This window comes from Lepisosteus oculatus, chromosome 1 (genome assembly GCF_040954835.1).
Source record: "Lepisosteus oculatus isolate fLepOcu1 chromosome 1, fLepOcu1.hap2, whole genome shotgun sequence".
NCBI lineage: Eukaryota > Metazoa > Chordata > Actinopteri > Semionotiformes > Lepisosteidae > Lepisosteus > Lepisosteus oculatus.
Genome location: NC_090696.1, coordinates 75,066,718 through 75,088,103, shown reverse-complemented (window position 1 = coordinate 75,088,103; position 21,386 = coordinate 75,066,718). Strand labels below are relative to the sequence as shown.

The window sequence follows — 21,386 nt, the reverse complement described above, 5'->3', positions numbered from 1 at the left end:
AATAATTTAATCAAAACTTTCAGTACTCTAAATAATTTGATTGTGTCAAAACGTACATGTTGCAGATAAACTCTTGAGGTATAAAACCTGACCTGAAGCACAAGACATTGAGGGTTTACTGCACTTGAGGATAACTAACAATGTACATGCTCCGTGTTGTGTGAAACTCCAAGACTTAGCATATTTTAAGGCTGTGGCCACCATGACACAGAATTTGTGGCATTTGGTCTGTTTGACTGTCTGACTGTGTCCCGCTCTGTGTGTAGGTCGGGGCCTGCATTGTGAGCCCCGAAAACAAAATTGTGGGCATCGGCTATAATGGAATGCCTAATGGATGCAACGATGACCTGCTTCCCTGGAATCGGACCGCGGCGAACAGGCTGGATACCAAATACCCTTACGGTAAGGAGTTCTGACTGAGGCCCGTCAAGCTGGCTGCTCGTGTGTGCTGAAGTGGCTTTGATAGCAGTCTGGTTGTATGAAGGATGAATGTTTTTGGACAGAAGCTGGCCGTTTTGTTTTCTTCTAACTGTGCCTACGGACAGGTTGGTCAGGTTGGGCTGATGCCCGAGCTGTGATTTAGAGAAGATGTAAGAACCATGTAGGAGGGAAGAAAGAAAACCCCACAGGGGCTGGTATTTCGTTTGCTTGCATGAAAGCTCTGGCCTTGGTGGATCATTTTGAAGAAGCTCCTGCCTTTTCCGGTGGAAACGGAGAAAAGTGTTTGACAGTGAGCTGTTCCTGTCCCGCACCTCGCCTCTGGGGAAAGGCAAAACCAGCTCTGAAACAGAACCACCGAAAGAAGGAGATTGAACCTGCTGTGTCAAGGGGGTCCTTTTAGTTTTTAAACATCTCCCATCAAGTTTTGTGATTCCGCTTTCCTCTTCTCCCCCTGTTTCCTCCTCTGCTTGCGTGCCGTCAGTTATCGGGTTTGAGACCCGGTTGGACAGGTAGACTTCTGGAGTGCAGAGCAACGTGAGCCATAGCAAAGCTTTTAACAGAGTCTATTCTTTTACCATAAAAACCCAGTCGTGCTAATCCACCACAAATCTTTAGGTAAACCCAGGTGTCTTATGGAATTATAAGTGGGGTGTATGGATAAATGAAAGGCCTGCTTTGCACATCAGCTCTGATGCTTTTAAAAAACGTCTACAGATCTATATTTTACGAATCTGTAGATGAGACTCCTCTCCATAAATATTCTGCATACTACCAGAAACAAGAAGCTTTTACCCTGCTGCGCGTTTTAGCATGATCAGTGACTTTGGCCTGTAGCATGCCGTCTTTTCATGCCTGTTCTAGATTGTAGGTTCTTGTATGTGAATCTTTGCTGTGATATCTTACGAGATGTCAGCATGTACACTCATTAAAAAGCAGTTGGGTTTGTAGGTCTCTTTCAAACTTAAATCTCACAGAACTGTATTAATTCTTGTTCTACACCAGACACCTAATTCCAGTGAAGTAGGATGTTTTAACCTGAAGAGGGCACCAGTTCCTAATACTTCCCAATCTGCAACATTAAAAGCACGTTGTTTTTGGCTTTTCCGTTGCAGAGGAGGGTTATTCAGGTAACAACAACGTGCAGTAAAACAGTTTTTGACAACGCTTAAAAGGATTTTAGGGAGACCGGCAGCTTGGAATTTGAAGCTGTTTTTTTTTTTGGTGTGAGATTGTTTGCATGTTCTGAGTTGGCAGGGTTCAGTGTAGTTTATAGAGCTCTGCCAGCGCTCATTTCGCAAGAAAATAAACCAGTCCAATAGCAGCCCAGAAGCTGAATTTGGCACATTCTTTAGGTAGCAGATGCCTCTTTGGAAGAATCCTTTAGGACAGAGAGTTCAGCCGCTGTGAGAATCTGAGGAAGTAAGATGTAAGAGGATTTGTTTGGCTGTTATTCGGCTGCTCCTTTTAACCCTTCTGTGCAGTTGTGAAGCCTTGCCGACTAAATTAGCAAAAGGACATGAACCAGCCTGTGTTCTGGGCTCTTCCACTCTAATATAAAACCTTGAAGAACATTTACATAGAAATTATACACTTTAGTCAGCATGGTCCAGATTTATGAAAAACAGATTTTTATTGGGTAGGTAAATATGAAAAATATCACAGTAATATTCCCTATAGATCGTGCAGTGTAAGCTTCATCCGTCCTAAGTAGTGCACCCTTCGTATTTTACTGCAATATTATAATTTTTCAACATTTCTGTACTGACATAAAAAAAAAACATTTTAAAAAGACCTCCGTTCTGTATATTCTCCTTCTGGTCCAACACTCTTAACACAGACAGTAGAAAGTGAGTCAGTCTTTCAGCTGTGTCTGAAAATTGTCTCAATTGTTTGTGCAGCACTTTCATCCTAAAAGATTTTTGCAAACGGATTTCATCTTCGCGGTGTCGAGCTTCTTGCGTGAGGCGCGGCTTGGCTTGGAATAATTCTTTTTTTTTGTTGTTGAGACTTGGGGGGGTAAGGCTTCACAGTTGGCTGAGATAAAGCTGTGGCTCCTTCTCTGCCATCCTTTCACCCGCAGCTCATCTAATTAGTGAAGTTTGGCTGAATTTGAAGGACACGCCACAGCTTTTAGCCCACGCTGGCTGGGCACCTCGCTGGTGGCTGCACAGCACACCTGCACACGCACAACTTGAAGCAATGCTGCGTTTAAATCGAGCGGTTGATTACAGACGGCCAGCTGCACTTCCTTTTTAGACGTGGATAAGCAGGTGAAAAAAAACTTTTTATCGAACCTAAAAGCGACAGTTCAGAATTAAATCGGTCTTGGGCTGTCTGTCCTTTTTGTGAATTACCTTTGGATTGTGGAAATATAGGACGATCACAAAACGGCAGGCTTCTGAAGGTAATTGAAAACAGTTTGCGTCACTATCTGGAGCACAAGGGTGTTTTCTTTTAATGGTATTCAAGTACAAATCTGACAGAAACCACAGGGAATGCACACACAGCTGTCAAGAATACATCAACTAGAAACCAGTCCCCTATTAGTAGGAAACATTGTTCTCTTTGAAAACAGCCGTCATGATTAAAAGTGTGAATGTTACGAGATTTCTTTTCTTCTCAAAAGATCATAACCTTGTGAAAAGGACTGGTTCCTTTTTCGACAGAATAAATATCAATTTTGTGTTAAAGGCTGCCATTTGAAACAAAATGTGTTTTGTCAGGCCCATGTGGTGTTGATGCTTTCAGTCATTTAGTAGTGATGTTAACTCCTTTTCACAAGAAGAAACCAAACATCAGATAAGCATCATTGCAGGTAAACGGTGCTAATTTAATACCAAATTAAATGGGTGTTTAATAGTATGCACGTTCTCATTCATAAATGAACACAGTCTGTCTGTTTTGTGATGAAACAACTTTGAATGTCTCATACAATGACTGTTAATATTACTAAAATAAAAAACCCAAATAATAAAGATCACATTTAAAACCAATCTGCCCAGATAACTGACAGTTCCACGCTGTGGAAACGTGCTGGGAATGCGAATACAATGGAGTGAAGTTTGCTGGCAGTTTGTTGCGGAGCTGGTTACGGGTTTTACTCCATTTAAAGCACTTGGTCAATAACTGTTACCACAACAGTAACTTAATTACTGTATGATGAAATAAAGTGGAATTTATCAGTCCCCAAACATTGGGAATATGAACTGCTGAGCTCTTTCTGCGACAGTGGCAGCCGTCTCCAGTTGGTCACGACGGGTCAGATTCAGTGAGAAGGGTGGGCTGCTTACCCGCTGCCTGAATACCTGACCAGATTTGGGTCTGCAGCGCGAGCTTCTTGTCCGACGTAAAGGACAAAAAGCCCTACAGTATGTTGATGAATGCTCTTGCTCACAAGGGCATGGTGGCGCCCTGACCTCAAGGACTCTGCCCTTCGGTGTCTGGCTCTGTGGAGTTGGTGTGTCCTCCCAGGGAATGTAGGGCCTTTCTTGCCGGGTGCAGTGGTTGCCTCCCATCATTATTTCATTCCTTTTGTCTTTCAATATTTTGATGGAAAGAGACCACCCATCTCTTCACTCCGTCTTCTCGCCGACTTTCTGATAAGAACTTGTATGTGCTGCGGATGGAGGGCGTTGGTTTTAAATAGCACTGACCATGCTGCCGTCGTCTTTCTCTCAGTGTGCCACGCGGAGCTGAATGCAATTATGAACAAGAACTCGGCTGACGTGAAGGGGTGCACGATGTACGTTGCCTTGTTCCCCTGTAACGAATGCGCAAAACTCATCATCCAAGCAGGTGAGGAACTGACTGTGTCAGCTTTGGCAGATTTCTAATGCAGCGTGATTTTAAGCATCTAAATATAAATTCGCAATAAGCTCAAATATCCACTTCGGTATTTTTTTTTTCCCCTGTGTGTTTGAATGATACCGAGGTGTGTCTCCTCTCTTAGCTTAATTGCTTTGACTAATGATTCTGAGGATATCCTTTCTTTTAGAAGTGCTTCTAGATGGGGTGTAGGGTACAGGAGAAACATGTCTAGTGAATCTAATTACTGTCGGTTTTGTTCTTTTCAAAGGTTCCTTGTTTACTTTGAACAGATTTAAATTAGCAGGGGGAGCTGGAGTGCACATGAACTGACCCCCAGAGGGAATGAGATCTGAAAACTTCATGCCCGTGGGGTGAAAGCTAAAAACAAATGCAGTCGGAGATACCACGGAATTTTGTCATCCGTACTTTCTGTGTAGCTCAGGAACAAATCCCAGGGTTAGCTTTTCTCTCCGCAAATTTATTTTTTTTCTTCATTTTCTCTATAGGAGCCCCTGCTGTTGGTGTTGGGATGCAGAGTCTCTGTAGGCTTAACTTAAGCTGCATATTGAAATGGGATCGAAGTTTCACCCTCTAATCATTAAGAGGGTTGTCGAGCCTCCTTCCCACTGCACAGTGGGGGTATAAGCTACATCTCCAGGCTGTCACGTCATTAGGAAGCATCTTGCCTCTTTCTTTAATGCGTTCATGTTTATTTCACCTCCACTTCTCATTTCTCCATCAAAGAAAAAAACAGCTGATTGCAGATACATTTCATAAATCTTGTTAGTATACACATACCAAGATGAAATCTGATCACGGCTTGCTCCCAGTAAAATCGCAGTTTACTCCCTGAAATAGCTAGATATCAGCAAAAGGATTGAGACAACAGCTGCTGTGCATGTGTGGGTGTCCTACTGTACTTTTAATCACTTACTGTATATGCATTTTGTTTTTTTTTATTAAGAAGCGAATACAAATAAGAAGCTCAATTCGTATTTATATCTAAATTTATTACCGTGTTTAATACGATTTTTTTGCCTTTTCCCAGCACGCCTCATAGTTCTTACAACTCAAACTTACACTGTGCTTAATTGTGCAAAACATTATTTGTCAAAACAAGGACTCTTAAATTATAGCATTTTGGAAAGACCATGGATCCGAGCTTTTACGTTGTATGAACAGGTAAAATCCTTTAAATACAGCTTTAGGAATTAAATGGGAGCTCATATCTAGAGTGAAAAAGTAGTAGAAAGCTATAGTTGATGGAAAACACAGGAGCACAAGCTTCCTGAACTAAAGAGTACATTCAAACTGAGCTCCGTGTAACTCATTTTATGGGTGCATTTCCTTCAGATGTATAAATCTTTTTGAATCAACTGTTGCTTTAAACATTCTCGGCTTCTAAACTTCACAAGGGAAGCTTGAGGGTTACGTCTGTGGGTACAGAAAAGGAGGGTAGGTGGCGCTCTTGGCTCATTCGTAAGTCAGGAGCTGCTGGTCTTCACCTCGGCGTGTGGAGTTCTTCAGCGAGCCAGATTGAACTGATTTAGAAAAAGGCAGAGGGGAGAAGCCTTTCAAATGACTTGTTTGGAACCGAAGTAAAATGAGTAATGCTGCGTTCAGCCAAGTAAAAAAAAAAACAACAAACCCTTTTCAAGTTCCCATTTATTTGTCATTCCAGCCATATACAAATATATAGTGGAACGAAATATCATTATTTCTGGTCCACGGTGCAAATACAGACAGGACAGACAGGATAGACATTATAGACAGGATACACATAGTGCAAATTACAAGACAAATACATCATACAATATACACAACACACTGGGGGGGGGTTTAAACCCTGTTTCTGGAATTGGAGTGGGTGCAAGTAGATTCCAGGGTGTTGAGGAGCTAAAGCCCAATTCTAGACTTATTTTATTTGTTAATAATAAAATGGTTAGACTCTGAAATGAACACCTATTTTCAGTGGTGATAACAATGTCAGAAATGGGAAGTCTTTGCCAAAATGCAGATCGTTGCCATATTTAGCTTTTGTCATTTTATAGATCAAATCAGGTTTGTTTAGGGTATTTGCTACCTCGTTACTTGGCCTTAATTATTTAAATGCTGTATTTATTTGGACAGATATGATAGGACAGACATTCATTTGAACTTGAACAGGATAAAAGTCACGAACTGTCTAAATATGTCAGGGAACGTGTGTTTCTAATGGGCAGGAAAATGATTGGAGTGGCAGATTAATAAGAGTCCCAATAGCCTCATTGAGTTCAGGAGCAGGGTCTGTAGGAGTCAGTTTTGTTCAGTTGATATGAGCTCTTGCTGTAGGTTAGGAGAATAAATTGAGTGAAATTACAGGCCTGTGTGCAGGCAGGAAAAGTATGTGAAATGGTGATTGCATTTTAATGTTGTTTAATTATGCTGTAGTTGCTTTCTCTTCTAATTTAGTGGCTCTCTGGTCCTTTTTTCTCACCCCTCTCCTGATTTCATCCAACACCTCCTATTGTGTTCCCATTAGCTCCTCTGCTCCCTTTGTTTTCCTTAATCCCCTCCTATTGAAATGCTAACAGTGGATCTCTCAACTGTTTACAGCTCTGGCAGTATCTTCCATTGTTGGTGGGGCACGCCTGAACGCAGTGCGTCAACCCTAGAGCTGGGGGATGAGCGAAAGGATGAGAGAGTTTTACCCTGAGAAGTTTTTCTCTCGCCTTTTCAGAAACCAGGGAGCGTAAATCACCCCCCCCCCTCGTTTGCGATGGCAGTTTATGGTGCAATTCATACTTTCTATTAGATTGAGAGGACTTTATCCTACTTTTCTCTGCGCTAGATCCCCTGCTGCTAAAAGAACTGCATTTTTTATTCCTGGGAACAAGAGTTTGGCATCCCCTGTTATTTCAGAATAAAAAATGGAAATCTTTTGAGAATCCTAAGTGGCCCATTATTAAAAAGCCCATTTAGGGAACATTATGTCCCTGCTGTTCTGTTCTCATCCAAAGGACAGGTGACTGCAGAACGGCAGAGTCGCAGACGAAAGTGAGTCAACCTCCGCCGTTATCTGGCGAGAGATGGACCCCCGAGAGAGAGGGGAGGAATGGGGGGATAGGCAGGTATTTCATCAGCTCGGCCAGCGGGTCCTGCCGTTAATCGATCAGCGAACGCGTGCTGTCTCTCACTTCCACCCTCTTCTTATATCAGCGCTGGACATTTCTTCCTCCTGAAAACCTCTTTCCGAGAATGATGCTTGCTCAAGTGTTTCTTAAAACGCTGGAGTCTCTAGTCTCGTAGTTTTACTAAATTAAGTGTGGTTCACATTTTGTGATGGTGAGGGAGAAAAACCTTTCTGGTGGAGATTTAAACTCTTCTCGAGGGGAAACCATACACAAAAGCAAACGTAGGAAAACTCGGCCTTTAGGAATTAGTACAAATTAAGAAACAAAGTCTTTGAAAGTTCAACATTTCTTTTTAGAGACCTTTTTTAAATGCGATTCGTTTTATGGAAGATAATCATTATTTTGTAGTGTTGCTTGTTTTTACAGAATCTTTGTGACTTCTGTTGGACTTGGACCACTATATGCTGACTTTAAAAGAGGCGTTCTGGATGAAAGTCTGGCTATAAGAAAATCCTGCTGTCTTCCACTCCTAAAAGCTTGTAGTTTTTGTCAGGTGAAGTGTGTCATTTCATTCACTGGGGAAAAATGAGACTTGCATAAATAATCATCCATATTCATAAGAATTATGGAAATTCTTTATGACTTCACAAAGGTCAAAACAGTTGTCTCCCAGTGCCTTCAGCTTGTCACTTATCGTAGTAGTGCCTGTCAGCATTCGCCTCTCGAGGACTTGTAGAAAGGCAACATTTTCGGAGTACTATCATCTAAAAGCACACATCTTGTCACAAGCAGGTCATGAACATCGGGCACAATGAGATATACAAGCATTTGTGACAAGCAGTTGATAACCACAGTGGCCTGAATTCCGGTGGTCTTCTTCAAAGAACAAGATGTATCTGATTAGACCGGGAAAGCACTCTGCATATCAGACGTCTTGACGTCTTTGGAAAAAAAAAAGTTTTCTGCATTTTCACAAACGTTATCAAGGACATACTTTAGGAGCCATTCAGTTAGTCATTTTTGTTTCACGATAGTGGTTTCATACAGTTAGAATATTGATATCCTAGTGTTTAATTTAATTAAAATTCCTGATCTGTTGATGGCACTAAGGATGATGGTCGGGACATTGAATCAATTGTAGCCTGCATCTAAACATACGCAGTAGAAGGAGAATATACGTATTGCGAACAGAACAAGCAAATATAATGGTATAGCAAACAAAGAATTTTTAAATTGTAAATTACAGATATAGCTTTTTTGTGAGCTCTAAAATTAAGAAGCAAGGTTTGCAGTCAGTACTTTTGAGGATGAATATGTGACTCGGGTCCCCTCGTAGTCTACTGTGTTCAGAAGACTCAGTTGTTTTAGTGTCAGAGTAGGGTGGATTTATTCAATGTGATTGTTCTTTAATTGCGAAAGATCATACACTTTAACGTACAGATGTATTTTATAATGTGTTCTGTTATCTTTTATTTTGTTGTGGATTATACTTTGGTTCAGTTTTTTTGTGCAATGTTTTTTCATTGCCTGCATTGGATGTGCTGAGGCTGACCCTATAGTACCTTCGCACAGATCGTTTTCATAGACACACCCAGCGGAAGTTATGGGAAAGAAATGCAAGCAAAATTGTATGTTGAGTTATATTTGTTATTTTGTATATTGTGAAAGGTGTCCTGTCTTGTGTCCTGTCCGGGGTGTGGTCCTGCCTTGTGTCCTGTGATGGACTGGTGTCCTGTCTGGGGTGTGGTCCTGTCTCGTGTCCTGTGCTTCTGGGATAGGGTTTGGGTTGCTGCAACCTGGACCAGGAATGATCAGCTTTGACACGAATTGATGTTTATTTTGACTTTGTTTATGACTATCTTAGAAACCTACTGCTGCCACCCTTAAACACACACACACAAGTTTGAATATGCTGCATAAAACTGTAAAGTGTTTTTGTATTTAAAAAGTATGTTATGGTTTTTGCTTAAGCCCCATGAGGAATTGGTCTCCCATAGCAACAGCTCTCACCCCTCAGTGCTCATGCTGAGGGCTTGCCTTTCTCGTTACAACTTTTTTTGTTCAATTAATTACTTGTATCTCCCTACAAGGTTGGGCTGAGAAGGTTGCTGCCCTGTGCTTTCCCTTCAGTACAGCCATTACAAAGTTTCCCCACACACAAGGGTTTCCAGATGCCTGCCTGGCAAAGGAGACACCCATCATCTTTATAAATTGTCTTTCATCGTTGGGGCTTTTAGTTAGCCTCTCAATAGACAAAGGGTCCCGCTACACAACTGTAGTGCAAAATCACTTCATAGTTGTCATCGGCACAAAGGAGCATAGAGTCCTACAAGCCAGATCTACACAAATCACCCAGATCATTTTAATGCAGCTCAGAATCACTCAACGTGTTCTGTGTTGTGTGAGTCCCTGCCTCTCGTGTGGATCAGTATGCTTATTAATGTTAAGTTGCATGTGCAGGGTGCACAGTTCAACATGGCTTTTTCTAATTTGCTTGCTGTTGTCTCTGTGTAAAAGCTCCTCTCCCTCCTGTATCGGCTGCAAATCGGACTCGTGTGCTAACTGTGCCGGAATCGAAGTCGTGGATATAGATCTGGAAGAGCGATGGATCTAAAAGGGGTCCCTGCCACACACCACTGCCTACACACGCCCAATTAGTGGCTGTGCCCCTCAGGATGAAGTGCTGCTTCCTGTTCGTGGAGCAGCTCTTGACCCATGTGCATCCATTACCCAAGTTTCCTACGGCTTCTTAATTGGAGAATCTTTTATGGGGCTTCTTAACAAACGCTTTCTTGTTGCTCATTCGAAGGTTTTTAGAAAGTGACGTCAAACCAGACCTGATCTAAGCCCAAGTTGGCTGTTTGCTGAAACAAGATGGTTTTGTCACTAGTGTTCAAGGAGCGGTAAACATAAAGACTGATTGGGCTGCAGCTTCCTGGTTCAGTTTTATCTCCGTCTCTCTTAATTGGTATTAAGTTTGCAGCTCTCCAGTATTTGGGTCCGGCTCCTGGCAGAGGTCGGTGTTGAGGTGTTCTAGCTGGGACCTTTGTTCCTTATTTCCATGAGTGTGACTGAGAAAATGCCAACAGGGCCTGGTGATTCATTAGTGTTCAGCAGCCTCAGCCCCTGTAGAGGCTCATAGTTTGTCAGTTGTGGTGAAATTCCTCAAGACTGATGGAGCTCCTTCTATAAACATAGACTGTTATTGCTGTCATTTTTTATCCAGTCCAACACTTTACACAGTAAAATATTCTGTTAGCATGTTAGCATGTTAGCATTTCTTCTTCATCTTTTAAGCCCATATTATCTCATAAACCGTTTTTGCTTTTACAATTCTTTTGCTGTTGTACTATAGAAATGAAAGTTTTGCATTATTTTGTACTCTCATTTTCTCTTAAGGTCTCTGTAGCCTGTTTTCAGTAATACTGTTGTGTACCATAATATTACTAATACAGTTTTTGTACTAAGCAATGGATTTTATTTGCAAAGCTTAAAAAATGATGTACATGCCTTTGATGCAAGCAGTATATGCATCGCACAGTTGCTCCAGTCTGATTTGGATTTTCGCATTTTTGTGTTGATTACAAAAACAAACCCCAGTATACTGTGGATTGAAATAGTTTCTTTTTCTGCAGAAAAAAATGAAAAATCCAAATGACAAATAGAGCAAACTACAGGCTACTTTCATCGTGTTTTCCTTTGGTTATATAAAAGGCAATGTCTTAACCTGTGTTTAAAGCTGTATTCAGCAGGTATTATTAGCTTGTAGCTTTATGTCACTCAACACAATAGGACAGTTTTTGCAATTGAAATGAATGAATGTAGGCTGCTGTAGCTTAATATGGGTACCTACAAGCATTCATTTGGCTGCTGCCTTTATAACATAACTAGGCTGAACAAATGTGTGGTTAAGGTTGACTGTATAACATTACTTGGCAGAGCAAATGTGTGGTTAAAAAGGAGTGCTTGACTCTGCAGTTTGTAATCCCAGCGCAGGAAGTGACCTTGTGTTTGACCTTTGCTACATTTGCTGTTTCCCTGTTGTCTCTTTGGACCCAGTGGGGGGAACGGCGCACTTGACTGTACGTTTCATAGACGGAGAGCTTTATGCACCAGTTACCCCCTGATTGGGTCAGGCCCTGTGATTAAAAGATAACCACTGCACTTCCACACTATCTTCTTGTTTTGAATGCTTGACATTTAATTACTTTCTTGGCTGGCTTCTAGCCTCTTTCCCCACTGGGCAGTGGCATGGAATTGTGGTGAGCTTGGGGTGATGGGCCGGAGGGCCGTGGGTTCAAATCCGGGTGGGTGGGAAGATGCCTCTGTTGTACCCTTGAGAAAGGCTCTTCACTCGTACTGCTCCAGTAAATGCCCTGCTCTAGGAAAGGGTGCACTCCAGCTCATCACTGCAAATGAGAATTTGTTCTCAATGGGCTTATCTGGTTAAATAAAGAATTGAATTAAAAAAGATAATGGCTGAAGAAAGCCATTGCCACTCTGTGTACACTGCCTGGAAGCTTCTGCTCTCGGCTTTGTGGCTTGTCAGATAATAATTTACTTCTCTTCTGTTTACCTACAGGTATAAAGGATGTGATTTATTTGTCAGACAAGTATCACGATACTCCAGAAATGACTGCCTCCAGACGCCTGTTTAACTTGGCGGGAATTAAATACACGTAAGTCTCCGAAGCTCCATAAATGACTTAATTTACATCTGTCAGAGCCCAGCGCATCGACTGCCGGCACAAACAAGCTTGACACCGTGGCTCTGACAAAGTGTAAAAAAAAAAAAAAAAAAAAAAAGCTCAACTTGAGGTTTTAATTGAAGTTCGCCTTGCAAGATTTCTTTATTTTGGGGGGGGGGGTTCAGATCCATCGATAGTCCTTTTTTTTTTCCAGAGAGACTTAGGATATCGGCAATAGGAGACAGGTTTTTGTGACCCTTGCTGTGCGGTCGAGCAGCCGGAGGGTGGCTCGGTATTTCGGCACGCCCAGCTGTCTTCGTGTGCCACGGAGGAGGGCGGGTGCAGTTCAGGTGATGCAGTGGCAGTTCTGGACGCTGCGGTTTACGGCACAGAGCACCGATCCAGACTGGAACAAAGGCTTGTGTGCACAGACCTCATTTCGGTCTTCCTTTGGGGGGGGGTTGTTTCCGATGTGTGGATTTTTCCCCTTTTTTTTTTCCCTCGCCCATTCTCTTTGGGTCCTTCTCAATGGGTTGCGCTCCAGTCTTGAGTGCTGTGTTCTCTCTCTTTCTCTTTTCTTCCCCCACCCCCCCCCCCCTCCGCTCTCCGATGATGGGGCAGCGCGCAGCGGCTTCCAAGCGTGTTATTTCCACTTTCCGGGGGACGAGAGCCGCGTACCCTCGAGATGAGACGCAGAAGATTTTGCCTTCCTTCTCATCACAGCACCTCCTCCTGCAAATTAATAATAGCCTTTGTTATTACATCCAAGAGGAAAAAGTCCCGTTGAGACTCCCGTTTCATTTCCATGGGAGACGAGGGAGATGGCTATTAAAATTAGAAGCAAAAACATTCAATTCGAGCCCCCTCCTGCCTTCACAAGCTGTCTAGGATCCTGACAGTACACAGCTCACAGCAGACAGCGAACTGCTGTTGAATCCACTCCGCCTCTCTGCCTGGAATTTCTAATAATGCAAACCTGGGAGCTGCAGATATTTTATAAGATTCTAGACCGAATGTGGAAGTCCAACTTTTATAATTGATTTATTTATTTTTTTTGTTGTTCCCAATAACGACCTGCATGAGTGAATTCAACTAATTGTAGCTGGCGCTTGTGAGAAGTGTTGTGTTTCACATACCTTCGATTATCCGCTTAGAAGAAGCACCGATTCTTTCTGGGTTCTTTAATTAACACGTTTATGCTAATATTTCTGCATTTCTACTTCACACAAAATAAAACAGATAGACTTTATTCAGGATTAATGATGTACTGAAATTCACAAGCAATACAATTCAACACACTTCAGATTCACACATTACTGTTTTTTTCCATGCATGCTTTCTTTCTCATTGCTTCTAGTGATATTTAATGGCTTGCAGACCTCCACGTTCTTGGCACCACAAAAACTGTTTTCTCTTGTATGAGAGAGAAAACTGAAGTTGTGAACAACAGCTGGCTGTGTATAGTTTAAAATAACTTCAGTTTGTCCCTCAAGGCTTCTGAGCTGACTCAAGGTTGGTATGAGTAGCTTTCACAACTAACTGAATAATTAACATCTGACTGCTGAATATGAACTCCTGTCACCTGTGTACAGTATAATGCAAACTGGTTCACAGTATTTGAGCTAGTTGTTTCAGAGCTTTAGCAGGTCGTAGCCAATTCTAGCCAAGAAATCAAAGGTAGTTTGTCCTCTGAAAACTGTCCTGATCTTTTCAAACACAACATCACCTTTTTTTATTGCTCTGTTAACTGTGATTTATAACATTAACAACTTTCCAAGCACAAACTTAAGTCTCTTCCCTGCTGAAGTTCAGTGTTTGACTTCCACGGCTATTAGGTAAAGATATATTTATGTATACTGTACACAGTCAGAGTGCTGATGGAGTGGAGGCTAGGACTATATCCGATAGGGCACTAAAATACTCACATAAAACTTGGTATGCAAGATATAGAGGTGGCCTTAAGGACACATAGTTGAAATATATAATCGGAATTTTTAAACAACCTTGCCTTGAAAATTTTTTAACCTTGGCTTCATCAGAGACCCACTTCCTATGGTATTATCTGGGGGAAGTTCTTGAATTCTCAATACCACAAGTGGCATCACTTATTGCTAGATAAGAGTATACATTGCATAATCGGACATTACAAGGGATTTATATTAAAGGTCATTATGGTTCCACGTTTAGTCATTTTAAAGGATATGTGAGCTCCACAGAGTGCAAGCAGCAGTAAAATATACAGTTTTTACTGCCCAAGGGTGGAGGCTCTGTTTGGAGTTGTGATCTAGACCTTTGAAGATTAACATGAACCCATTGGAATAGCACTTAATAGTGGGAGTCATTTAAAACGCAGAGTGGACAAGCTGGTTGGCAATTCAGAAGCAAAGGAAATGGGAGCGCACTTAAATTTCAGAGGTGCATCCATACTTTTTGCCTAATTACAAAAAGGACTGTAGGGTCAGCCTTGAATTTTGAGGAAGTGTGGCTCTGAATGAGAAGGTATGCAGTAGTTAATCGAAAGGCAAGATCAAGTGATAGAATTGGAGACCAGAAAAGGACTTCCAGTCAGATGACATATCCGGGCACCGACCCCAGTTTAATCTGAATGCAAATCTGTATTTTTATAAATGTGTTACACTAGCGGCCTCCCAGGTGACTCGGCCAGTAACATTTGCCCAATGAGTATTGAGCTCGGTGATGGCGGGCTCGAGCCTGGGTCGTGTCACTAGCTGACTGTGACTGGGGTGCTCCAAACGGAGGAGCGCAATTGGCCGAGCACCGCCGAGGAGAGGGTGGCGTGGGAGAAGCAGCGCCCCCTGTGGCCTCCGAGGTGCTGGCAGGGGTGCGGTCCTGCAGTCAGCACCAAACCTCTTTGTACGGGGCTGTGGCATGTGAAAAGACTAATGGCGCACTTCCTGTGTCTCACCTGTGCTCGGCCAGGGGGTGCGTAGACGAGAGACGCACATGGCTGTTCCTAATCTGCTGGGAATAACAAAAAATAATTGCCAGTTCTAAATCTGAAAAAATAGTGTAACGCTTTGTTCTGTACTACTACCACTACTACTGTCACACCTGACAGCTTTGACAGAATGATAATATAGTAGTTAACATCTGAAATGTTTGTTCAGTACAACTGCCTTCAGTATGCTGCACCGCTGTTTTGTACAGAACCTGTCTTGCTGTTACAGTTATTAGTGTGTGTATGTCTCAAAATTAGCTGCTTTGTCTGTAATTGCTGTACAGATACCATTCAGGTTATTGAATGAAAATAAGAGAGTGAACATCACAGAATCGCAGCACATTGTACCGCACGGTCACAGAGTGTAGTGATGGGTATGCTGTAGCCCCCATTTCCAGATGTTGGTTTACAGAAACCTCCACAGAGCACATCTGTTTTGCAATGTGAATGGTGCCCTTGTGCCAGATACAACGCAGAGTCTATGCAGCGAGCGACAGAAAGCATGTCTGTTCTTGCAGTATGAATTCTGACAAGCATATTCGTAGGTGGAATCTTGTAATTTGTGCACACAAAGAAGCAGTCGGAAATGCACTTCATCTTGTTCATTCCTTTCAGTCATAAAGTCAATAGAAGTGTAAAAAAAAATCTCACAGCTTTGTTTTGAAAAAACCAAGAACAATAGTGTATCTGTATTGCGGTAGGTAATTGTACAGCAAACCGTTTTGAACACTGAGCTATTTTGAATCATTATTTCTACCTGCAGACAGTGCTCAAACGAAAATCCCTTTGGAAGATGTTGAAAAAGAATCTACCTGATGACTGAAATGAATGTGATTTATTTACCCTCTTTTATAGAAAGATTTGAAAGCCAACGGTAATGTAATCTTAGGAAATTGAACTGTTCACTGCATTCTAAACTGAACCTTATGAATTACTTGCTGTGTAGTGTGCAGTTTTAGCTTCCTTGTCTAGAAACCACTAATATTGTTTATTTTAGGTCTCAGGCTGCTTCTCCCACCTACATAATGTATATTCACTACTTTAAAACGGCACTGCACGTGTGTTGAGACCTTTTCACTTCCAGCGTTTGACACTGAAATCTGGCAGTCTGTCAATATCTATTTTTTTTTCTTCCTTTAGGTACTCATATAGGTCAGCTTATTTTGTGTATAAAAAAGACATGTTCTCAGGTCAGGAGGGAGCCACCTGAGGTGACGCCCTGTGGAAACGTCACTCACAGTTGTTCTGTGCTGCAGTGAAGTCGCTTCAAATGTCTGGATTTGAAAAATACATCCTGGCCAAATAAAATATGGAATGTGGTAGTTTTTACGCTGGCTTGTGAACAGGAGACTGGAGCAAATGCTATGCTGTTTTGTTAGCTGTATATTGTTTGACATTAAATGGGGGTGTATTTTTTTTTTCCCTGAAACATGTCTGTTAATTTCCAAACCGAAAAAAAGGTGATTAAAGAGAGTTCAGGTTGCTAAAATACCTTGCAAAGGAACAGTATTTTTTCATTTTACTGTAGTATATTGCTCATTTCTGTACATTTAACAGAAATATATAAATACTTGACATTCAGTATGAGCTTCAGTATAGGATGAAGAAAAGTTTAATGCCGTGCTGGAAAGCTGAAAGAAAACATTTTGCCCGTTAAGCTTTCTTCAGGTGTGAGCTCGCACAAAAGGGGGTTTTCTTTCTTCTAGTGTTCAGTGTGGGACTAACCTTTACTTGTTGCTGTGGAGTCGACGCTCACTGACGGTGCTCCCCACTCAAACATCTTGAGCGTACAGAAGAAAGCACATACTTAGGGTTCTGAAAGATTTACAGTTATTTAAGATTCTTCAGGCACCCCCCTCATAACTGCAGATGGTCCTGATGAGACTGCAGCTTGGCTCATTGCAGACACCGATTCCACTGAGCGATCTGTAAATTTCATTGCTTAAAGGGACAATTTGCACAATGCAGTTGTTTCAGTAGGTCAGCTTTCTTAATGAGCTCCCTGATCACAGCTTCCTTTCAGATGGTAATGAAATGTTTACAGCATTGTGAATGAGGAATCCTACCAGTTCCTAATTGGATTTAGATTGGACCACATGTTCAGCGGTTGCAGAGTATTGAGTTTACAGCTATCGAGCAGACTCTGTGACATTAAAATTGCCGTCGTACAGTATATCTCGGTGTGGCTTTGGTCTGAAAGGAGTAGAGGAGAAAGAAATAGTTACATTTGTCAACATGCAGTTACGAAATACAACAATCATCAGTTTTCTGCAGAAAACTGAATTTTCATCCCTCTATAACTTCTCAACCTTTAGTGCAGTCAAACTGAAATTTTATAGTTTTCCTAGTAAAAACACCACAAGATGAAAATTGAATTCTGTGACCATGGCTGTATTAGTAATGACACCTTGATGTCTTTTGATGATATTTTTGAGTTATCTACTGAAGAAAGTGTGTCAGTACTGCAAATTACTTAAATTTTTATTTTGTGTTACCAGTTCTTAGATTGAATGATACAGAGTTAGATTTTCTCTCTGATAAAATGTATATGTGCACATTTTTCACTTGCACGTAACTTGATGTTTTCTGCAATGGAAAAGGAGTATGAAGTTTTGCTGTTAAATAAGAATTTTATATAGTATAATGGTAATTCCTTGCATTTATACAGCACTTTTCATCACGGGTGATACCAAAGCACTTTACATATGGAGAGGGACCCACTTCATCCACCACTGGAGTGCAGCCCCACTTCACCAGTTGAATATTGGGGAAAATTAAGCCTGCAGTGGAGTTTAGCCAAGACTCCATGATTAACACCCTTACTCTTGTGAACCACGCCACTGGATCTTTCATTATTATTTCAAATTCCACTATTCTCTCACTGCTTATAAAGAAATCACTCTGTTGTGCATTACCCACCTGTTTATTTCACTGTGTGTAGATGACACACCTGCTTTGCTGTCCACTGATGAATTGAAAAGCATCTCCGACAGTGAGGGTCTCGAGTACCGACGCAGCAGTGCTTAATAGTGCTGACTGATGCTCAACACGGTGACCTAGGTGATTAATTCCAGAAGAATGCATGTCCAGACTCCTTCCTTTTCCCACTGCCGTGCACGGGAATCGCTTCCTTCGCGAGTCCAATGCGCTAGAAGAGATTTCGGTGACAGCTTGTGAATTCAGAAGTGATATTTCTTCAGGCTTGACAGGGGAACTGATTGTAAATTGATAAACAAAAACAAAAATTACTTTTTAATTTTTTTCCCCTTTGTTTTGCAGGCAATTTGTGCCAAAGCGCAAGAAGATTGTCATTGATTTTAATTCAATTAACCACACTGGAACCATCCAAATGACTGAATAAATTATTTCGACTTGATCCGAGGGAGCTGTAATTTATTTTCCCTTTTCTGAGGCTGCTGAAGGCATCATTTCCAGTTTTTTTCACGATAAAAGGACAACGTTTCTGATATATTTTCGTTTTTGCAAGGAGAAAGCTCCTTTTGCACGTACTGTAATTGTACTGGTTAGGGCTTATTTTTCATATTTGCTGGCACGTTTTGAAAATCAGATTTTGTTCTGTATAATATAACCAATTGTGCTGATTTTAGTTTCGTGTATTGAGCACAACTTTTAAAGCCTACAACTTCTGGTGAATGATGCAAGTGAGAGTCTGTTTGTAAATATAATTTGAATAGAAAAATAACTTTTAGAAAAAATTGAGGCAACTTTTTAGGACTGGTAAATTTTTGTTGTTTGAAGGGGTGTTTGCCCAATGTATTAGCTGTTGACTGTAAAAATAAATGTCATGTCTTGTGCAATATATTTTCTGGCACAGTGTATTCATTCTTTATTGCTCCCTTGGAGAAATTTGTTGAATGGCACAGTCCAGTATAACAAAGACAGTAAACATTACCAACGAAGAAGACTGTACAGCAGTGTTTCCGGAGATATATTGTTGCTTTACATTAAGAATGAGACTGCAGAGTGAATGAAAGTCCTGAGTCTATTACCGTTATATCATGGCACACGGAGGTGTCCCCCACATGGGAGGAGTGTAAATTCACAGTGGAAGGGGTGAGTCTCAAACTCTAAAATTCGCTTAGCTTTCTTTACAACCCCCTGTAGAGGATATGTAGGTTTATTTGATTTGTCCCATTGGTTTCGCTGTTGATCTTCACTAATTTTCCCAATTATAGGTACTAATCTCGCCAAATCAACAAGTGAGACGGTATGCTAAGACACTTTCAATAAATGATTTGTAAAAAAAAGTGTAAAAATAGTTCTATCTTCCTTAAAATAGCTGAGTTTCCTAAGAAAATGGTCTGTTGGCAGTTTACGCATGCTGACGCAGCTCCCTACTTGAACTACTTCCCAATGTGTCTACAGTCTGACCATTAATGACAGTAGGTTAGAGAGATGTTGCATTTATCCTAAAAACAATGATTGTTTGCTTTGTTTATAAAGATGTTCTTTGTTTCCACAGATGTTCTTAAAATCAAAGAGAACTCTTCGTACCATTTAGTAAAATCATTCGGAATGGGCCTGTGACGATGCTCATGGTCCTTTCATTATCTGGCCAGGGCTGTGTCTTCAGCAAACGTTACTCTTGGACTCGTTACTGTACAACAGGGGACAAGACTAAGGCTTGTGGTGATCCAGGAGAGGTGGAGCGGGACGTCTTTTACTTGGAAGAAGATGGTTTCAAAAGTTTTAATATTTCAGTCTTAAATGAAGGGGACAATTGAGTAAACTAAATGTTGAAGACTTTGTCAGTTTTTGTTATAAAATTTTGCTGTGTGCTTGTATAAATGTGTTTTTTTTAATTCAGGAAAGCTTCACAATCTGTTCATCTTTCCTGAAGTGTTTTTTTCACACAGCATGGCGAGGATCCAGAAACAGCTAAGGTTTGCTGGCAAAAACTGTTTTTCTGTTAGTATAAATTATACAGTTGTGCTTTTAAAACAGGTTTGTGTCTATAGCCAGCAAGAGGTATGAATATTCACTAATCTGTATTTTCTTATCACATTAATAAAAAGTTAAATGGATAGTCTGGGAATGAAAGGAAAAATGATCACGCAGTCTCTTCAGTTTTAAAAAGTATTTCTTTGTGAGACCAGGTAATGCTCATAAGTTGTTCAGACTTAAAAGTTCCTTAACCTTGACCTTAAACCTTTACTCAGAAGCTGTTTGGATTTTACATTCCTTAACCTTAAATTTAGGAGCCTTAACCTCATCTTTTATACCTTAATTTTGCTCACTTTTGCTGAACTTTTTCTGACCTTAAAGTTCCTTAACGTTAACATTAACCTTAACTGATCCTCCCAGTTCAATCCCTTTTATTTAGAAAACTGGGAAGGTCCTGGTTGTAGTTCAACCTGCTTGCATCATTAGTGAGATGTAGTTACCTTTCAAAACTCTTATGTCTCTGTTCTGCATCCTCAGCCATCATCGTTCTGGGAGAATGGTCTTTGCAAGTGCTCTATAGTTTGGATTAAATTATCATCTTATTGGAAGTGGAAGTATTGCTGGGAAAATAAAGTATTTGACTTGATGTGCTCTGCTGATGTAATTTAAATTAGGGAGATTACTGGTAAGAACAAATAATGGGGAATGAGGATTTTTTTCTACATATTGGAGTTGGCATCTGAGTTAGCCTGTGATTAATTCACCCATCATATTGTCAGGGTTCAGGGCTTTGGAAGAGGTGAGAGGAATGTGGTTGTACTCAGCCAGCTGGAGCCTAAATGAAATCTGAAACAACATCAGGACCAGAGGAGATTGTTCTTGGCTTGCAGGGTCTGGATATTGGCCAGGCTGACACTGATAAGGAGTTCAAGGAAACAGAGATGTACACTGTCCCCATTATGAGCCCAGCAGCAACTGAGTTTCCAGCTTAATGGTCAGCTCGTTTAAACAGACAGTGCACTATGAAGCGTGCCTTTTTTCTTGATTTCAACATTATCCTAAGGTTTTTGTTTTGTAAGGATATTCTAATGCCTACCGTATGTGGACCACAACAAAAACATTACATGTACTGTACATTTTCAGGCATTAATCAGCCAGGAAAATATAATGTATCTAATTTTAGATTTATTAGAAATAATCTGCTTAGTTATATTTGCATTCAGTGATCTTGCTCATCTGTCACATTGTGTGGCTTGGTTACAAGCTGGGAGAATTGCAATTAAATTCACTTCATTCTTGCTTTTGTAATTTGTACGAATTAGATATGATGTTCCTATGCAGTTCTGATTTTAAGTCCTTATGTGGCTGAAGCTTCCCCTCCGCTGTGATTTTAGTGGTAGAGCAATTGTAAAAGGGAGCTGCAGAATGTCACGAGCGATGACACATTTCTCACAGGCAACCTTATTTAATCGC

The 21,386-nt window shown here is 41.0% G+C and overlaps 1 protein-coding gene across 2 annotated transcripts in view; it reads left to right on the top strand.

Moving 5' to 3' along the window:
* The window catches only part of dctd (dCMP deaminase), a 29,456-nt gene extending 10,626 nt beyond the window's left edge, over positions 1–18,830 (top strand). For both annotated transcript variants that reach the window (XM_069192956.1, XM_069192957.1), the window contains exons 3-6: positions 267–402; positions 4,120–4,236; positions 11,944–12,040; positions 18,288–18,830. In XM_069192956.1, the coding sequence (XP_069049057.1) occupies positions 267–402; positions 4,120–4,236; positions 11,944–12,040; positions 18,288–18,369 (432 nt within the window). In that variant the 3' untranslated portion in view covers positions 18,370–18,830. The remainder of the gene's footprint in view (positions 1–266; positions 403–4,119; positions 4,237–11,943; positions 12,041–18,287) is intronic.
* Positions 18,831–21,386: the final 2,556 nt, after the last annotated feature.